This window comes from Melospiza georgiana, chromosome 1 (genome assembly GCF_028018845.1).
Source record: "Melospiza georgiana isolate bMelGeo1 chromosome 1, bMelGeo1.pri, whole genome shotgun sequence".
Lineage (NCBI taxonomy): Eukaryota > Metazoa > Chordata > Aves > Passeriformes > Passerellidae > Melospiza > Melospiza georgiana.
In genome coordinates, this window is record NC_080430.1 from 126,369,508 (window position 1) to 126,389,046 (window position 19,539).

The 19,539-nt window shown below is 43.1% G+C and overlaps 2 protein-coding genes across 2 annotated transcripts; both read left to right on the top strand.

The window, feature by feature from the left end:
• Positions 1 to 217: 217 nt before the first annotated feature.
• On the top strand, positions 218 to 3,683 carry MRPL53 (mitochondrial ribosomal protein L53). The gene is made up of 3 exons (XM_058042283.1): positions 218 to 328; positions 1,529 to 1,641; positions 3,265 to 3,683. Exons 1-3 carry the CDS (start codon positions 240 to 242, stop codon positions 3,390 to 3,392), a joined length of 330 nt encoding a protein of 109 aa, XP_057898266.1. The 5' UTR covers positions 218 to 239; the 3' UTR covers positions 3,393 to 3,683.
• A 10,298-nt stretch (positions 3,684 to 13,981) lies between these two features.
• On the top strand, positions 13,982 to 19,226 carry FABP5 (fatty acid binding protein 5). Its single transcript, XM_058042274.1, has 4 exons — positions 13,982 to 14,200; positions 16,932 to 17,104; positions 18,062 to 18,166; positions 18,300 to 19,226. The coding sequence occupies exons 1-4, from the start codon at positions 14,125 to 14,127 to the stop codon at positions 18,348 to 18,350; spliced, it is 405 nt and encodes a 134-aa protein (XP_057898257.1). The 5' UTR covers positions 13,982 to 14,124; the 3' UTR covers positions 18,351 to 19,226.
• Positions 19,227 to 19,539: the final 313 nt, after the last annotated feature.

A 19,539-nucleotide genomic window follows, 5' to 3' on the forward strand; every position in this document is an offset into this window, starting at 1 on the left:
CCCAAACCAGTCTATGATTCTCTGTCACAGGAAGGAGCCTGGCCCCGAGCGCCTCGGGTTATCCAACCCGGCTCGTGGGGCCGGCAGCGGTGAAGGGAGCGCGCCCGTGGGCCTTCCGCCCCCACGGCCGTGCACGGACTACAGTTCCCAGCTACCCTCGGAGCGGGCCGGAGCGGCCGCCGCAGCCGAGCGCCCCTGCGCGGGGGCTGCTGGGAGCTGTAGTAGGGGGCGGGGAGAAGATGGCGTCCAAGGTGAGCCTGGTGCTGCGGCCGGTGAAGAGTATCGTGGTGCGGTTCTGCCCCTTCGAGCCCAACGTGGAGAGCACCAGGTGAGGGGGCTGCGGGGGCTACCCTTGCCCGCTCTGTCTGGGCTCCCTCTCTGCAGACGCCCCGGCGCCCTCCGTGCGTTCTTCCTGCGGCCTTCCGGGCCGCGCGTCTCCCGGCGGGCTCTGGCACTGGGCTATGGCACCCGGGGCCATCCTGTGCTGCTGTCCCGAGGGTCCGTGCCAAGCCGTGCACCCCTTTCACAGCTGTGTGCCCTGAGCTTCAGCAAAGCGCTCAGCCCCGCAGTGTGCCCCGAGCTCCGGCAGAGCGCTCAGCCCCGCAGAGTGCTGAGCCCCGAGCTCCGGCAGAGTGCCCAGCCCCGCAGTGTGTGTGCCCCGAGCTCCGGCAGAGCGCTCAGCCCCGCAGAGTGCTGAGCCCCGAGCTCCGGCAGAGCGCTCAGCCCCGCAGTGTGTGTGCCCCGAGCTCCGGCAGAGCGCTCAGCCCCGCAGAGTGTGTGCCCCGAGCTCCGGCAGAGCGCCCAGCCCCGCAGAGGGCTGAGCCCCGCCGCGGCTGATCTGTAGCGAGGGCACAAATCCACTCCATGTGCTGGTGACGGGCAGGCGGGGCAACAGCAGCTCCTCTATCCCGGTAATTAATCGCTGGAGACATTTAAGAGGTTGTGCCTCTCCGGCGATGTTCTGGACAGCAAACAATTCCAAACAATTCCAAAATGCCGTTTTTCAATGACTTTACAGGCGCACCTACTTTTAAAATGAATTTAGTAACACGGCTTAACTTAGAATATCTTTAAACTGCCAGAATAGCAGCTTAAAGTAGCTGTCACGCATTTCAGAAATCAACAGGAGACCAAAGATGTCATATAAATAAATGCTGTCTCAAACCCAAACAAGAAAACATTGGCAAGCAAATGATGCAGAAAGAAAAATGAAAATGCCTTTGCTGTTAATTTTTTTATTATTGTTACTAATCTAGCTAAGAGAAACACAAAAAGTATATACACTGAAGTTTTATGAAGTTCTTTGGTGTGCTTTTTAACGTGTTAGTATATAAGGAATATATACTGAATTTGGATTTTTGGAGTTTAAGAGTGATTCTCTTATAAGAAGTACCTGTCTGAAGTTAAGTCCAAATCCTATTTTGTTTATATGTTGTTGCCCAGCAATATTGAGATGTGCAAATTAATTTTAGAAGTATGTTTAATTTCTGTCTACAACATACTTAATATATTTTTAATATATTTTCAGAAAATTTCTCCAAAGAATTTACCATAAAAAAATCCAAGCTACTAATACAAACTGTGAAGTGACTGCTGATGTGAGACATGATGGATCTGAACCAGTTGTAGATGTTACATTTGGTAAGGAGCTTGTTTCTAAAGAAACAAAACCCCTGGGTTTGTGTTGCTACAATGTTATTCTATTCTTTTTTTTTAATTGCTTTTTTTTTTTGCTCTGGTCCATAACTAGATGTTGAACAGCTCAGAGGAAAAAAGAAAGAGGGTGTCACTAACAGCCTGATATGTCTCTACTGTTGTTAGATCTAATGGATCTTAGATCCAACAACTGACAATTGGAGCTGAGTGTACTTTTCTAGTGATGTACTTATAACCTTGCAGTCAGGCACAGTTCCAGGAAGGTAAATTTAGCTCTGTTTATATATAATAATCTGTTTACTTTCCATAATTTTTTTTATGTTACCTGTGGTGGAGGCATCTCAGTCTTGAGAAGAGAAAGTTGAATACCTTTAGTTGCTTATGCAACTGAGTAGCTGTAATCTGAAGGAGCTGCTCAGATGAGTGAGGCTCTGCATGTGCAGATGGACCTGCAGAACGAGGTCAACTATGTACAACAAATTTCTGGCTTTCCTTCGAGGGTGTAGGGAGCAGGCAGGGAATTGGTGGTGGAGATTTCATCAGTTCTGGAAGCGTCCCAGATTCCAGGCTGTGAACAGATGGCTCTAATCTGCTTTTGTCCTTTTCTCTGGCTGCATCTTCTTTCCTGCTGTGCTGTAATGGACCAATATGTCATGTAGCCCATTAAAGTTTTCATTAATATTGATTTCTGCTACCCTCTTATGTTTAAACTTCCATATTTTTAGTGAATTGGTGGAAATATCAAAAGTGTTGAATGGTCTTCGTTTTGCTTAGGAAAGAAACTATTGCAGTGTTAACCTTGCTTGTCTGTCTCTCCCCTGTGCCTCTGTCTTTCTCATCCTCGTGATGTATTAAGACTAAAGCAGTAAAGCTCTATGTTTTTTCACAGTGTAAACCCAAACCAGTTTATCTCATTAATGCCAAGACACCTCTAAACTCTTCATATTCTAAAAGCTGATTTTTCTCCAGTGAAGTGTTTGTAGCCCTTGTAGTTGGCAAAAATGAGGCTGGAATGTGGATGCCAGGCATGGTATTTCATTATATGGGTCTGGCTGTTGGTTTTTTATTTGCAAATCTTGCAAAATAATTAACTTGAGTAATATTCACCTTCTACTGCTCCCTGCCTGTTTTAAAATAAATTCTTTCAGAATTCTAGAAATCCTCGTGCTTCCTATTTTTTTACATTATAACCACAAGATTGTGTGAACCAATTTGTTGTTTTGGCTGAAGAAGCACATTAAATGGACCACTGATAACAGGCTACTAAAATGCTTAGCCATGTGTGGAAATTGTGCCTTCCAATGCCTTAATTGCCTTTTGTGAGGTGACTTTGGGGGCAGAGTATGAGCCATTCTTATCAAATGTGTTCTTACTGTAGGCATACCTAGACAAATGCTTGGGATTTTTCAATAATGCAATGCAGAAGTGACAATTAAATGCATATTGTGTGCATATTGTGTTTGGCAGTGGTGCACAGTCAGGTTCCTTGGTAGCTGGAGCACTTTCTAATCAGACAAGGTGAACTGTAGTTGGATTTATATGTATAAAACAACTGCACCCCAGAGGATTTGTTACTTTGTGACTTCTCAAGGTTTTCTTCATTTGCAGCTGATGGAGATCGACTGATAATGAAGGGAGCCCACTTGACCGCAGGGGAAATGTTAACAGCATTGGCTTCCAGATGTAATGCAAAAGACCTGAAGGAAGAACAGAAAAGCAAGAAGAAGAATCCCTGAAGAATGGAAAACCAGCTGTGTTTGCATTGACATGTGTTAGAAACAGCAGGCTGCACAGAAGGCTTTTTCCTATGCAACAAAATCTGAGAGATGGCCAAAAGACTTTAAATGTTCCCTGCCTTCCCTTGAAGGAGGACATACAGATCAACAGATCTTGCAGCAGTGGGTCAGAGTGGCATAAGATGCAGGAATGCATCTTTCTAAGCAGCTGCATGTTGGACTAATATCACATGTATTTGCATTTCAGTGTGAATAATGCACATCAGCTATTAAATTAATACTGCAATGAAGCCAGATCTCTTTGGACATTATTTCCTACAAAATTTCTATAAGGCAGAACATTTTTAGAGTGGTTATTATTATTGTTTGAAGGCTATTTATTACATTTGAAGAGAACTTACTGACTTAGCTGAGGGACTGAAAATGTAGAGTGGTTTTTGTACTACTTTGTTTATAATACATCTGTTGCTAAGTCCCTACCATTTTCTTCCTCTTTTTTTGAAGGAAGTGGGAAATTTGCTAAATGTAAATTTAGCTTAGCTATTAAAGTAACAAGGTTATGGGTCTGTCAACACACAGTAGAGTTACTCATCCTGCATAAAAGTAACTAAGTTTAGCTCAAGTTAGTGTTTTTGGTAATTGGAGAAAAGGGCTATCTTTGAAGTTCAGTTTTGTAGTGGTTTTGTAACTCTTGGGATATTTCATTAACTATTTTGGGAAGATCAAAGGCAGAGCTTTATTTGGTGTTTATAGTCCCATGTCCAACCCTATTATTTATTAAAGTAACTGCTTAGGTGTCCCATCTGTGTTGCAAACCCTCATCTGTGGGTTTGGAAGGGTCGATCTCTCCTCAGGCTGTGCAGGTGAAGGTGTCAGCTCCTCATGTGTTTCATGTGCATCAGTTTTGTTCATAATAAAAATGTAGTTCCAGTTTTGAGAATTGCAGGTGTGGTACTCTTGAGAGGCTTTACTTCTAACTTTTTATAATCAGATGCCTGATTTCTCTAAAACTAGTACATGTATTTCCAAAGTTGGCAGCAGATTTAGCACACAAATCTGAAACTAGTTTCACTTTACTTTTGCCAAGATTATTAAATGGACACAGTCCATTCTGAAAGCAAGGTGGTTCTAAATAGCACTGTCAAGGTAATTATTTGCAAGTTCTTCATTAGAGTGTTGAAGTCAAGGTGATGTCTTGTGTTGGAGAAGGAGAGCTGTGCTAAAGACATTGGGTATTTCCCATGTGTTTGCAATAAACAGAAGAGTGTGAGATAAGATGATTCAATGAAATTGGGACATGGGAACAGGAGATGTGAACAAATTTGTCTGGGATAAATACCTTCTGTGCACTGGAACCCTTTATTAGGCCACCAGCTCTTCAGAGTGCTGAGCTGCTAAAACTGCTACTGAGCTCCATTACAGCAGAGGGTTTATGAGAGCACTTGGAACAGAGAGGATTTTAAATCCTGTCAAGCTAGAGGAGTACCACAGAAGATGACCAAATTGAAAAAAGAATGTTCAAGGAGAGATTGTTTTGTTGTTTTATTTTGTTTAGTTTTTCCCACAGTTTAGAATAATATCAAATACCATGACTTTATCTGAAAAAGCTTTGCAGGAAAAGTGAGAGTTGTTCAAGTGGAAGACCTCTGCACAGTTATTGTTCCTCTGGTTAATCATGTATTCATATGCACAAAAGCCTTCTTACTGTAACATATCAATGATTCTTGAAGGTTTTTTTCTTTCTTTGACAGTCTGTACATTAGTGTACAAAACTTACGTTTTAATTTGAATTGCCTATATCCATCTTAAATAGCCATCTATAAGTGTTCAAAAAGTCAAACAGAAGTTCAGTAATTAATAATTAATTATTAATAATAACTAAGTTTCTATAGTATTTATTTTGGCCCAAGATTGGGGCTTATATTTATGAATAGAAAAGGGAAAAATGAAGACCCTAGCTAGTTTTTTATCATCAAAATGAATCCCTTCTGTTGTCAAAGAAAGGCAGTTTATTTTTTTATTTTACTAGCATGGATTGCTCTGTAAAAGCACACACCTTTTCTAAAGGCTTTCATTTTAATCCACACATCCCCAACCTTCCTGCTTAGGTTAGGCCAAAGGCCCACCACGTTGCCATTGAGAGATCACTGACAATTCAGGGGATGAGGTGTAGGCTGGTGCTGCTTTTGAGGGATCACCAGCAATTCAGGGGATGAGGTGTAGGCTGGTGCTGCTTTTGCTGTGGGTGCTGGGAGCTGCAGTTTGCAGTGAGAAAGCTCTGATACCTTCTGTGCATGAAAAGGAAGTAATGACTGGGTTTTTAATATGCAACGTGTAAAGCAAAACCTACAGGATAGAAAAATCAAGCTAAAAATGTGCATACTCGAGACTACAAGATACTGGAGTGATATAAACAAGCAAGATGAGCAAGAAGGCACTCCTCTGATGATTATTATGCTAATATGTAGAAAATTTCTCTCCCTGTATCGTGGAGATAAAGGTAGGAATTTATTTTTCAAGTACGTTAAAGATAATCTGTAATGACTTTCTTCCCTGAGCATTTAGATAGCTTTGCTGCAAGCTGCTGCTGCACTCCCAGCTCCTGCTGCTGATTGCCTGGAACAAAGCTCTGACAGCTCCTGACATGCACAGGCCAGCACTGGGGATGTACAGGGTATTAAGGTCACTCATGCACAACAAAGCGTGTCTGGGTGAGCACTGACTTTGCATGTTGTTATTTTTTAGCCCGCTAATCTTGATTATTGTATCCCACCAAAAATGTGGGTGCTTGCCCAACTATAAAAGGAACTGGAACAGACCCTAAAAAACTAGGATTGCCTACATGCAAATAGCATGGCCACATAGGATGTCTGATAGCAGGTGATGACATGAAAATGGCTAAATCTCTAATGCCTGGAGATTTAGCAATTATTGGAATAATCTTAGATATTTTCATTGTACAAATACCCATTTTTTAGATGTTCTTATCAATGCATAGGGAAAATAGTCTTGAAATGGATGAATATGCCATTCAGATAACACAACCTGGCTGAAGTATGCCCTTTTTAAGTATCTGCAGCACTGGTTTTAGAAAAAGATAATGGTATTTTTATTAAAGATTTCAACTAGGAGCTGCAGTGTTAGAGAACATTGCAAGTTCTTCACCTCTGCTTGTTTGAATTTTAAATGACCAAGGAGTTTATGTGGTATAAAGAAGCCAGAAAAACCCTTCAAAAGTGGAATATCCTGGGACTGTGTTCAACAGTTCTCAAGATGCTTGTTCTCAAATGTATCTCCTACACATGTATACACTCCTTACAGTTTTAAGAATTGCTGGCTCACTGCCCACCTCAAACTCCATGTGCAACCAGTTTCCCTGGATGCAGGCCCTGCCTTTCCACTGAGTGGCTTGGAGTCCCATTGAGACCAACATTGCCTATCAGTGATGCCTCTTCTCCATGCACTTCTCTGCCTTCTCCATCTCCTGGCCTAATAGTCTTTTTCCTTACTGGTATTGTTTGATCTCATCCAGGCTCCCCTTTTCCCCTTGGAAGGTCTGAGTCACTCCTCTGAGCCCTTTTTGTTGTCTGCTAAGAGCATGGAGAGGCTTCAAGCAGCCAAGGTACTCTGCTGCTGGTAGACCACTCCATGTTCTCTGCTTCCTGCTCAGCCTTGCTCTGTAAGCTGGTAACTGTTGGGATGGAGCAGCATGAACAGCTAGAGGTGGTATTTGGCTTCTGATTAACTTAACAAAAAATGGTCTTTGCACTGAGCTGGTTTTCTCAGGATTTTACAAAACTAAGGATGCAGCTAGGGACAGATGTTAGGGGTGTGAAGGGAAAGGAGCTGCTGACCTGTTTTGATCATGACTCCTGAAGTTCCAAAGTGGCACTTGAAAGCAGAGTTAAGGCAAGCCTAGATATTTTGTTTGACTTTAAGCAGTCTCCTACCTACTGGCAGTGTTAATAGCAGAGGTTAATAGCACATCAAAGGAGATCTTTGCATTGTGCTTCACTGGAAGAGATGAGTTTGACTTGTTTCCATACGAATTAATGTTTCTTTTAAGGCAACATAGCTGGAAAAGTGGACAAGCATGTTTGTGAAGGGAATGCTTGGTCAATAGGAGCAAACCTGGGAAAGAGCAAACCTTACTGGACAGATTTTCACAATTCAGACTGACAATCCCTGCAGGAAGTTCAGAGGACAGGTAGGAGGCAAAGCAGCACGTTCCTTCCTTACTCAGGTGCTACTGCTCTGTTTCTTTTTCTTTTCTTTCTCTGAACCCTGCCCCCTTTTTCAACACGGAGTCAAAGACCAGCCTTACTGTAAAAATAACATGGTTGGCATTCAACGCCAGCAAGTTTGTCCTCTCTTACACAGTTCTTGCATGAATGCATGGAATTGTCTTTTCACTATTGGGGAATCTGAGTGGTTCAAGTTACTTGCATGAATAAAAGAAAAAATAAATATTTTCATGGAGTTTTAAAAGTATTTTTATAGATTAAGATTTATAGGACTTGACTTCGAAATCCACTGCTCAAGCGAATTTCAGAGTATTTACTGGGAATGAGAAATTTAAGGATCAGGTGATTACCTTTTTCCTTCAAACAGCTAGATCAGTATCAAGTTAAATTGCACATGAAAGAAAAGGTGGCAGTCAGTACCCAAAGCTTTTGGCAGAAACATAGGAACAAATTAGAGAACTGCAGTATAATTTCCTACTTCCTCACAGATTTTCTCTGGTCTGGTTGCTAGATATATAATACCAAATCTTGATATGGAATCAGGGATGTAAACCCAAATAGCGTGAGACTTTTCAAGTATAGAAGAGCAAGTTGGAAATGGAAAATACCTGCTTGTCCTGCATGGTAGCTTGAGATGCCAGAGGCAAGAATTTTCTTAGAAGACTTTTGAACACAAGTCATTTAGTCAACCCTTTTTGCAAACTTAGCATGTTGGCAATGGGAATGTGTTAATAGTAAAAACTAGCTTTAGCTTCCAAAGAGTTTTCCCCAATGTTGTTCTACAGTCCATGAAAAAGGAGGTCTTGAAAGGTGAGTCAGAAGTGGAAGCTAAAACACTGAGCAGCAGCCCAGAGAGCCTGTCTCTTCCCACTGTGTGCAGGTGTGAGAAGGCTTGTGCTGTTTGGTGAAAAGGAACCCCCATCAACTGTGCCTCAGGTGTTTTACACCTTTTAGCCCAGGATAAAGCCCTTTGGGAGCCCTGGCCAGGAAGACAGCCTACACGTATTCCTAGCACCCTACTACATGATTTTGGCCAACAGGAAGAGGAGCAATTGCAGCCCCTCTCCAGCTTTCCTGGGAAAAGTGTTGGTATCCACATCACAATGAGAAGACCCTTCCTCTGCAGTGTGTGTCAGGCTCTGTCCTTCAAATTTCTGTACTATGATGCTCTCCTTTGTGATATCCTGAGAATGAGAAGTATGGTTATAGCTATAAATGAAACACTGTTTTTTCCTGAGGTTCCCTTCACAGTGCTTGATCAATATCCTCAGTAATGGAACTCTACTTATGATATGCAATCAAGGGGAAAAGCTACAGCTTTATATAACCTTTAAAATCCAGTGGGAGCATCTGTACTTTATTGATTCCAAATTTCATAATCTAGTTATTTATCATGGGTAGAAACATTTGTTTTATCATTACCTATTCCTAATAATTTTGACATTCCTTGTCCTTCCCCTTATGTCCTTATTGTTCCAGGCTGCACAGAAAGGACAAAGTTGAAGTTTTATTTGTCTTTATTTACAGAGACATTATTTGGGATGATTTTTTTTGTACATCTGATGTTTCTAAAAACCATACCAGAGTATTTGTTTTCTGAAAGTTTCTTCTGTGAGCAGGTACTCCCTGCTAATGAACTTTTTTTTTATGTGGATCAAAGGCTTTTTCAGTGCTAGAACTACAGCTATGGAAGATTTGTAGTCACCCTAATATCTTTTTTAGCATTGTAACGACTATGATGATTATAAAATTCTGAAGATAAATAAAAATATTTTTATTCTTGTATATGGATGTTTGCTGTTCAGAGTAGATACTGCTGCTAAATAAAAAGGACTTTTCAAAGCTTCTGAAGTTAGGTACAAGCTCACATATCTGCAGTCACTGTGACCTGGGCTGGATCTGACATCCAATCATTTTTTGTCGAGAATCAGGAAAATGGGTCCTGGAGTCCTCTTCCAAGTCACTGCAGGCTTCTGGAGCTTTCTCTGTCATCACTGAGGCAGGCTACACTCAGTGAGCTGTGACACCTTTGCCACAGTAAACTTTGCCCTAGAAGCATTTCCCTTTGACCTTGCTTTGAACGTGCTGCTGACAACGTGCAGGAGCTGGGCTCAGGCTGCCAGGGCGCTAATTGCATTACAGTGATGCAGTACTGCATTAGAGTAATGCAGTAATGCTCTGTGCCCCAGCAGCACCGCCGCGCCAGCACACGTGAGCCTGCCCACCCAGCACAGGCTGCCTACCCAGATCCACAGCAAGGATTCTTTGGACCCATGCTCCATGCTGGAGAGCAATATGGCTTTGTTTTGACTCAAACCCGGATGTATTGCACAAAGCTCATTGATGAAACAAAGCTATGCCCAGCTCTTCCAGCTCAGAGGCAATGAAATGCTGACACGCCGGGAGATCTTGTGCATGTTGACATACAAAGGAAAACTTGCAGGTTTGTGCGTTGTTGCTTCATAATCCCTGGCCTAGTATTGCCCAAGCAAACCTCTCTTGAGTGGCACAGCTTCCTTAGGCCAGCTTGGCAACTGCAGCACGTGTTTCATCATGCCTGCCCAGCAATGACACGGCTGGGAAGGGAAAACCACACTTGTACAACAAGGAAACAGAAACAAAACTCTGCTACATATGCAATTTTCCTCATCCATGCCTTGGGGGTGAGTAGCTATTATTCATAGACTGATTTAACTTTTTTCCACAGCTAAGGATAGACCGAAGAGTAAAATTTTGGCAGTGATGTCCAGTTTTCCTGACAATTTTTTAAGGCTTTCTCAAGAGGTTATCTTATCTAAACGAAGACTACCACTTAGAAAAGGTGGTCTATATACACAGTGTGTCTGTATTCTAGAAGGAAAGTGAGATCCTCCCTTACACAGTAGAGCATAGCTCTATCAGATTGGGTTCCCTCCAAGTTAAACATATGGGCAGTTTAATGAGTAAAGGTCTAAGGAAAAAGTTACTCCTCCTATGGAACCAGATTAGTGATATGCTGCAGAGGAGGAGGTGGTGCTCTGCCCTGCCCAAGCAGCAGGTATTGTGACTCCAAAAGACAAAATATGGCTTAGCTTGCATGCAAGAGGTGAATCTATGGCTACGTGAAGAGAAACCTCAAACACTGCTGGCCACAGCTCCCGCGTCAGATGCAGCATCACTGCCCCTGCCCCAAGGAGTAGAAGGAAGGTCTCTGTGCACATTGCCTTGCACTTGGTAATGAAGAGCTGTAAAACCCTCCCGTCCGACAAGGTGCGAGGGTTTGACTACCTGAGGAAAGCATTCACCCTGGTTAGGCTCAAGCTGCCAAGGTGGTGGTTGCTCCCAAATGCAGCTACGTGCTTGCCGTGCAGCTCATTTCCTCAGAAAAATTTACACTTCTCATTGTAAATTTGATGCTCCTTTTCTTGGACAATATATAGTTCACTGTGGAAATGAGCAAAACTTCAGAGAATTTATTCTGTCTGCACCGAAACAATAATACATGGCACAGGAATTCAGCGCTGTCCATAGGTAGCATGTACTTGCTGCTTCTCTTTTCATGTATCTAAAGAGGAGACTACACAAACACAAAAGGTCTGATTATGATGTCAGCCTCAAACCAGGCTGGAATTGAGATTTACAGGATTGAATCCCTGTGGCTCAAGCACCTCTGGATGTCTGAACATTTTAGTTTGCCTCCTAAAGAAGGAGCCGTATTTGACAAATGTATACTGCACTGTGGAGATATGAAACAATGTAAATTTTGTAGCTCAGCTAATTGTGCCTTACCCAGAAGGATACATCTCTGGCCCCTACAGAGACTTTATTTGCTACACGGACAGTTTCAGACTATTCTGTTTCAAAGAACTTTTGAGATGTCGCATTGATGATACCACAGCCACATCACTGGATTGAGTAATTTGCAAAACATTAGAACTTTGCAAGAATTGAGTGAGATTTTTTTTCACTGTATACTAACAATCTGCATTTCAGAAAAGAGAGATAAGAGTCTCTTTTCTTCTTGTGTCTTGTATGAACTTACATGCCTAGACCTGAAAAATTTGTGAGGAGAATAAATCAGAGCAAATCACTTGTGGGAGGATTCAAAACTGTAGCAATGTTGAGCACAGGTGGGTAACTGGATCTTCAGGTACTTCAGATCCAGGAATACTGTCTCACCACTAGATGGAAATAGTGGATTTTACATCTTCTGCTGCGTTATCAGCACTTATACCTGACTGCCATTTGCATATCGTAAGCCATCTGCAGGCAGCACTGCAGAAATGTGGATCCAAAATTATTTGCTGGTGTACATGGAGTAAAGCCAAGACTTCTATTTCTAGAAATTGTCCCCGCTTTACAAGACTGAAGACTTCCTAATTCCTGAAGAATGATTCTGTTTGATCCCTAATCTAATGGCTTTTCATTTATCCTTTCTGTAAGCAACCGGAGAACTGCAGCATGGACGGCATGTTGATTCAACTATCATGAATTAGTCAGTAAACATCACCCTAATTTAACATTTACTCTGAAATCTCTTACACAAGACACACACAAAATTAAATTAAAAAAAAAAAAAAAAGTGGAAGAATGTTGAAAGTCCTGTGTTTCAATATCCCTACTTAATAACACAAAAAAGAAGCAATGTGACTTGCTGTCTTATGAGCAGAGGCTATAATGTTGTTTGCATATTAAAAGTAAGCATATAGTCAGAGAAGCAGAAAGTAATTAAAGACAGCTTTGTAGGGAAGGATAGAGGAAATGAAAAAAATTCAGTTCAAACATTATCTGTTTATTTTGTGTATGAAAAATCTGACTTTTTACAAAGTCTTGAAACTTCTAGCTGCTGTGTGAAGTTGTATCACAGCAAAGCATAAAGAAAAAGGTCCTCCTTGCTCCAAAACATTTAGCTTTATGGCACTCTCTCCTTTGTGAAACGGTGGAGCCAGCACAGAACCTGCTTTGCTATCTTCTCTGGCTTTGATGGTTTTGATACCTTCATCTCAAACTCCTTCATGAAAGTACTAACAGAGAAGTGTAGTAACTGTTATTCCAAGAAACCTTGAGATACCAGATGTATCTCCACATTTCTCTTTTTCAGACAGGTGAAAGTAGCTGTGGTTTTCATGCAGTGTGACACAAGGCCAAAAGAGGCAGAGATTGGCATACCCCTGATGTTGGAAAAAAATTTTGGGGGTAAATTGGAATCAGGAATATTTTTTTTTGTGACTTAATAATAGCAGCTTCCTCAAAGAATATGACAGTAAATCACTCACCTGACAAAATTTGACAAAAGATTAGTCAAAACCTCACAGGGCCTGTTGAGACAACATATTTTATGATGCCACTTCTGTGCCAGTGTACAGTTGAGGCAGCTGCAGTGTTTTCCTTTAAGAAGTAGGAATTGCAGTTCAAAATGGACTAAAATCAAGATATAATATCTCCATTTTTCCAATGCTAAGACATGAGGTTGCTTTCAGGCTTTGATTTTTTGTGAGTACTGCAAGCACCCACATTAATTCTGTGTTTTGATTGATTTTGTTTGCTAAACTGACCACTGTGTGTATGTAGAAGGTCTGTTCCTGGGTCACAGTAACTATGGGTAGCTGTAGTTCAATAATATGTGATGTACCAGTGGGAGTTGTTGGGAAAGCTGGCAATCAAACCCAATAAACTGCTTTGGGATGCTGATGCCTTATTGCTCTGTCTCTGTGCCATATGATGATTTTTTGAATTAGCCTTCAAAAAAACCATGACATGTAATAAACAGCATAATTTAGCATTCAGAGTCCAGCTAGGAGCGCAGGGTACCAGCACTCAGCACGCTGCACTCTTTCACCACACTGGATGGAGTTTGTGTTCGAAGCAGCGCTGAGGCCACAGCATCCACAGCTCGGGCAGTGTCCCCCCGCTGCTGGGCGTTCCCGTGCTGGGGTGCCAAGAGGGGCTGCGAGTCTGTGTGTGTAGGAGTGTGAGTGTGCGTTTTGTGTGTGTGCGCGTGTGTCTGTTTGTGCATGTGAGTGCGTGTGAGTGTGCGAGTGTGTCTGCGTGTGAGTGTGCCTGTGTGTGTCTCTGTGCGTGTCTGTGTGTGTCTGTTTCTGTGTATGTGTGTGTCTGTGTGTGAATGTCTGTGTGTGTGTCAGTGTCTGTGAGTGTGTCTGTGTGTGAATGTCTGTGTGTGTGTCTCTGTGTGTGTGTGTCTGTCTGTCTGTGTGTGTGTCAGTGTCTGTGAGTGTGTCTGTCTGTGTCAGTCTGTGTGCGTGAGCGTGTGTGCGGGCGGAGGGCGGGCAGTGCCCGGCGTGCCCGCTCTTGCCGCCGCCGTTGCCGCGGGCGGGACTCTCCGGGCGGGGGCTCGGCGGGGAAGGGGCCGGGGCGCGGCGGGAGCCCCATTGGCTCTGCCGGCAGCACATGTCGCCCGCCCGGCTATAAAGGCGGCCGCGGCCGCGCTGCAGCCCGTCCTCCTGCCTTCACGTTTCTACAGGGACGCCGTCAGCTCCAGTGCCGCCGCCATGGCCATCGACGCGTTTTTGGGTAAATGGTGCCTCATCTCCAGCGAGGGCTTCGACGAGTACATGAAGGAGCTGGGTAAGAAGCCGGCGGCTCCCCGCCCCCGAGAGGGAGGGATGGATGCCGGGATGCCGCCCCGGGGATGTGTTGCCGCTGCCGGCCGGCGAGGCTCTGTCCGAGGTCCGCGGGGAACGCGGTGCCGGAGCCGGGCCCGAGGGTGGGACGCGGCCCGGCCGAGAGCCGCGGGTGGGCGGCGGCCGCGGGGCTGATGCCGGGAATCTCCGGGATGCAGCGCCGGGGGCTCCGCGCCCTCTCGGCTCCGGGCACGGAGCGCTGGCCGGCAGCAGAGCTTTCCCGGCGGGAGAGCCGCCGCCTCTGGCTCCGCGCCCCAAAGATCTCAGCGACCCTTTCTGCATGGTAATGCCGCTGCCTGCGAGCAGGTGCCGGCACCTTCCCGCCGCACAGCGCTGCCCCCTCCCTCCGCAGGGCCGGCATTAGCCCGGCTGCGATTAGGCCGGCCCGCCCCTCCCTCGGCGCTAATGCCGGGCCGGAGCCGGCGCTGCCCGGGGCGATTGGCGCTACCCGGGGCGGCGGCTCCGCTCGGTCACCCAGAGCCAGCACACAGACCTGCCGAGCCGGGGCTGCCGAGTCACCTTGGGTGTCTCCTCCCGGGAAAGCCGAACTGGATCCGCTGCTGTGGGTAACCGGCTGCCCTGCCGGAGGCTGTTTGCCCGCTTTCTTCTGCGGGTAGTCACACCTTTATCTCTGGGGGATGGTCCTGGCTTGTTATCCCTGCGTCCAGGCTGCCCTACATTTTGTAACGTGAAGTTACCGGATGAAGAACACACCCAACAGACCGGGAGCCTCATCTGCAAGCTCTGATTTACCACTTTCCTGTGAGCATCCTGGCTGACAGGTGATAGATACCTGGCAGTGTCTATATGGCCAAGGAGCTATTATTTTCTGCAATTTGTTCACAGATGAAAGCCATGATATTTTCTCGAGAGGCACAAGATGTAGGCTTATCATGAGAGGGAGAAGAAGGAATTTAGGTCTTGTGTTCTTCACATAAAATACAAAAAGCATCACTGTATTTACTCTCTGCAGACAGTGGTGGCTATAATTACATTTTGGGAGGCCTGTCAGTATGTGATAGGTATGATATGAGAAATCCTTTTTGGACTGAGCTCTTTGGGAGACTTTGGAGGAAATTCAAGAATTTTAAGCTCGGCTTGGTTGTGCCATGGATTAGGATGCCTTGGTGCCTTGATGTCCAATGGCCAGACCTAGGCGTGTGCCAAGTTGCAACTTCAAAGCAGAAATTAGGTGCTGCAACTGCAGAGCACCTCCCATGTGTAGGCAGCACCAGACTGTTGTTTGGTTTTAGATTGAAATCATAAACCCAGTCACTTTTCCATTTTACATTTATGGTTTAGGCAATTAAATTTATACCAAGCCACATTTTAGGAGCCAGTCATTTACTGGATTTCACCCTTGCTGGCTGCCTGTGAAATTCTCTGCCTTTGATCCTATTGATACACCACAAATGAGACCACGCAGATTCTGCTCATTCTGTGCAAAAGAACATTTGAGGACAAAGAAGTTGGAATTTCACTTCTTGCCATATGGAAGACATGCAGCTCATCTCTGTTTAGTTGGATCCCAAGCTGTAGCTGATGAAATAACTCCCAGATTACTCTGGCCTGGACTACAGCAACAGAATGTGTGTGGAGGTTACTGTGGCAAAAATTTCCAGTTCTGATCAGAAAAGCTGCACTGAGGATAACTGTTTTTTCTCTGTGAACTCAAGCTTAAGGCACAGTCCTGGAATCTCATATGAGTCTGGAGAAGCAGTGTCTGGAAAGAGCTTCATTTCCCTCTCCAGGACACAGCCCTTCCCTCCACATGCCAGGGGAGTGCTGTGCTGATACTTGACAGCATTTTCTAACTAGAGCAGTTGCAGAACCCAGGCACTCACTGACTTGGTGGTGTTTTTTGCCCCATTTGGTTGCATATCAATTCATGGTTCTGATATGCTCTTAGCAGTTTGATGGAGTCATGTTGGTTGCTTGCTGCCCTCTTATTTGCATTTTCATCCTTCAGATCAAAAAGATTCAAGCAAACCCCCCAAACAGTGCATGCAGGGGCTGAAGCAGGGTGAATCTGAAGAGTTTTGAGGGCTGCTGTCTCCAGATCATGAATTTTCAGCCATTTGCAAATTGCTCATTTCTCCATTTCTCTGTCTTTTGCATGTGTGTGTAAGCACTATTTTTTATGATAATGATTTTCTAATTCACAACTCCATACTTTGTAAACAGGATGTAGAATATGGAATTTAATTAAAAATGGCATGTTTGCAATGGTGTACAAATTAAGGAAAGGGTATTTATTAAGTTTGAATAAAGTGGACTAATCTGTCAATAAAAATAACTTGCAGACTTTTTAATGTGTTCAGAATTTGAAGAGAGAAATTTTATTTTAGTTTAAGCATTTGTATTTGTTTTCCTTTCTGCAATTTTTTTCTGTTTGAAAAAAAACTCAGTGCTGAGTTTTGGGATATCTAGAAATCCTCTAGAGGGCAAAATGAATTTAACTTTAGCTCTCTGAGGAAACAAAAGAGTAACTGCAAATAAGCTTTTTTCCTTCCTCATCTGTGGAAAATTTAAAACATCCTCTTTCTTTGTGGCTCTTGAGCTTTGATTCTCAAGTGTGTTTAAGTGCCTAATTAAATGGGAATTAGGTATTTGAATTCTTGTGTGGCCCTAAGCCTCAGGGTTTAACTGACTTTGTGACACTCTGTGCCTTGCAGGTGTGGGTATGGCCATGAGAAAAATGGGAAGCATGGCCAAGCCAGACGTTTACATTATTCAGGATGGGGACACAATCACCATGAAAACAGAAAGCACCTTCAAAACTTCACAGTTCAGCTTCAAGCTTGGTGAGAAATTTGAGGAAAACACATTAGATGGCAGGAAAACTCAGGTCAGTATACTAGACTTTCTGATGAAAAAAGGCATTTCTTTGGGTGTTTTACAAATGGAGATGCTATTTTAAAATCACTTTTAACATTCACACTAGCAGTGCTTTATTCAATGAGCAGTTGTCTCTCTAAGTCTCATTGAAATATTTTTTTAACATGGATTAAGCACATTCCAAAGAGGGAGAGTGCTGAAATCAATAGTCTTGTGTATTTTGCTGTTTTCATTTTGTTGCAGAAGCATTTTTTTAGTAAAACTAACAGACCTCTAAATCCTTGTTAAAGCCAAATGCCACTTCATTTGAAGCCTGTGGAAAAAATGCCATTGATGTTTAATCAGAGGCAATTCAGCCCTAGGGTTAACCTTGCTGCTCTGTCTCCTATTTGCATAACAAGAGAGCCTGGTTCAGTGTGGGGTGGGATCACAGACAGCAAGGTAACAGTGTGAATTACAGGCACTAAACTCCAGTTTTAGAAGGCAGAGCTTCTCCTTGCATCTAGAGGGGAGAATATTTATCCCGAAGCAGGGAAAAAGCAAAGGATATATCTCATTTCCTCCTGTGAGTGCTCTCTGTTTATCAACCCCTCCCTCCAGCCACACACTCTCAGTTCATCTATTCCTGCAAGATCAGATAAATGCTACACAAAAGCTCAAAGCCCATGTAACAAAGAGATGAACAGAGAACATCTTCTGCTCCTGTTAATTGAAATTGTGGATGCTGTCAAATGTTTGTCTGATGCAGAAATGTGTCAGAGCAGTGAGTGAATGAGCAGTGAGTTAGTTACTGTAAGAAGAGGATTGATAAAATGTTTAACATAATTTCTGGCTTTGTAGTTGTCAGTGATAAAATATTATTGAGTGAGCTGGGGTGGGACTCTTTCATTTGGAATAAAGTGTTGAAAAGCCTCAGTGCTGCCCAAATGTCATGGGGAAAATATTGATGGTCAGGTTCTTCTTTCAGACCCTTGTCAGCTTAAAAGATGATGGCTCATTGCTTCAAGAGCAGGAATGGGATGGCAAGAAGACCACAATAACAAGGAAGCTCGTGGATGGAAAATTGGTGGTGGTGAGTTCAGTCCCACTTTCTGATCCCCAAGTACTGCTGGTTGGCAGCCTGAAATGTAACTCCTGACGTGTCTTTTCTCCCTGTTGGTCTGCACTGAGAGGTAAATTAATAAATGAATCTCTTTATCTTCTAGGAGTGTGACATGAATGGTGTCAAGTGTGTTAGAGTCTACCAGAAGGCATGAGGACATCTTCAGGTTCAGTAGGAACTTGCTGCAAACAACTCAGTTCAGTGGACAGAGATCCTTTTCACTCCATATTTTCCTTTTCCCTGTTTTCTAGTATTTCAATGGACTGAGTAGCTGAGTGCAATTCTTTTTAAAGGCCGTGATGTAACTATTATGTAACTATTCTGAACTTAGGCTATTAAATAAAATTGTTGAATTTATGAAGTGGACACATTGTTACTAGTGGAATTTTAAGTGAGGTTTCAAAAAAAACCAACCCCATTTTGGTTTTAGGCTATAGTACAATCTGCCTTCAGCACAAAACAAGCCAATATATCACAAACATTCCTACTTTCTAAGATAGTAAAATTTGAAATTGAAACAACTCCACAGCCCAAACTTCAAATATTTTTTCTAACTTCCATGTTGCAAAGTAACTAGAATTGTGTGGGTATAAATAGGAGAGAAACTAAATTGGTGTTTAAGTAGAGGAATGGATCTTCAGGATTAGTTTGGAATTTTTTGTGTTTCAAACCCACAGTTTTCTTAATTTCAATACATAATACCCACAGTTTTCTTAATATATAATACCCACAGTATTTCTCAATAAATAAGGACAACAGTTTTCCTAATCTCAAGATAAGATATACCAGTAAGCCAATGAGCATGATAATCTAAGCAAGCACATACACACTTTCTTGAACAGAAGCCTTATTTTAAGAAGACTTTTCCTAGCAAAATTCTTATTCCAATGTCTAGTAACATTCTAAAAATTCTTAACCAAAATTGCTGAAATATTGCCTAAAACCTCATTTTTTTTTAAAACTTGTTTGAAACACCTAGCAATGGAGCATATATGCTTTGAAGTGCCATAATAAATAATCAGAAATATCAGTGTCTTGAGTATTACTTTTACACTGGTTGGGAAACAGAGGCTATAATGCTACTTTTCTGCCAAAGAGATGTCAGATGAGACAAAAATTTAAAAGGTTTAGGTGAATTTCTGTGATACCAGACAAGCATGTCCTAAAAGTGAAACCATTTGGTGACAGGAAGGTTTCCATGAACTCAGGAACCTGGGGGATCATGCAATCGCACAGGTCCTGTTTGCTGCATCTCTCATTGCAGAATCAATTTCTACGTCTGAGATTTCATCTGCTCAGTGCATGGATCATATTACTGAGCTCACTCAAATATAAAAATCTGT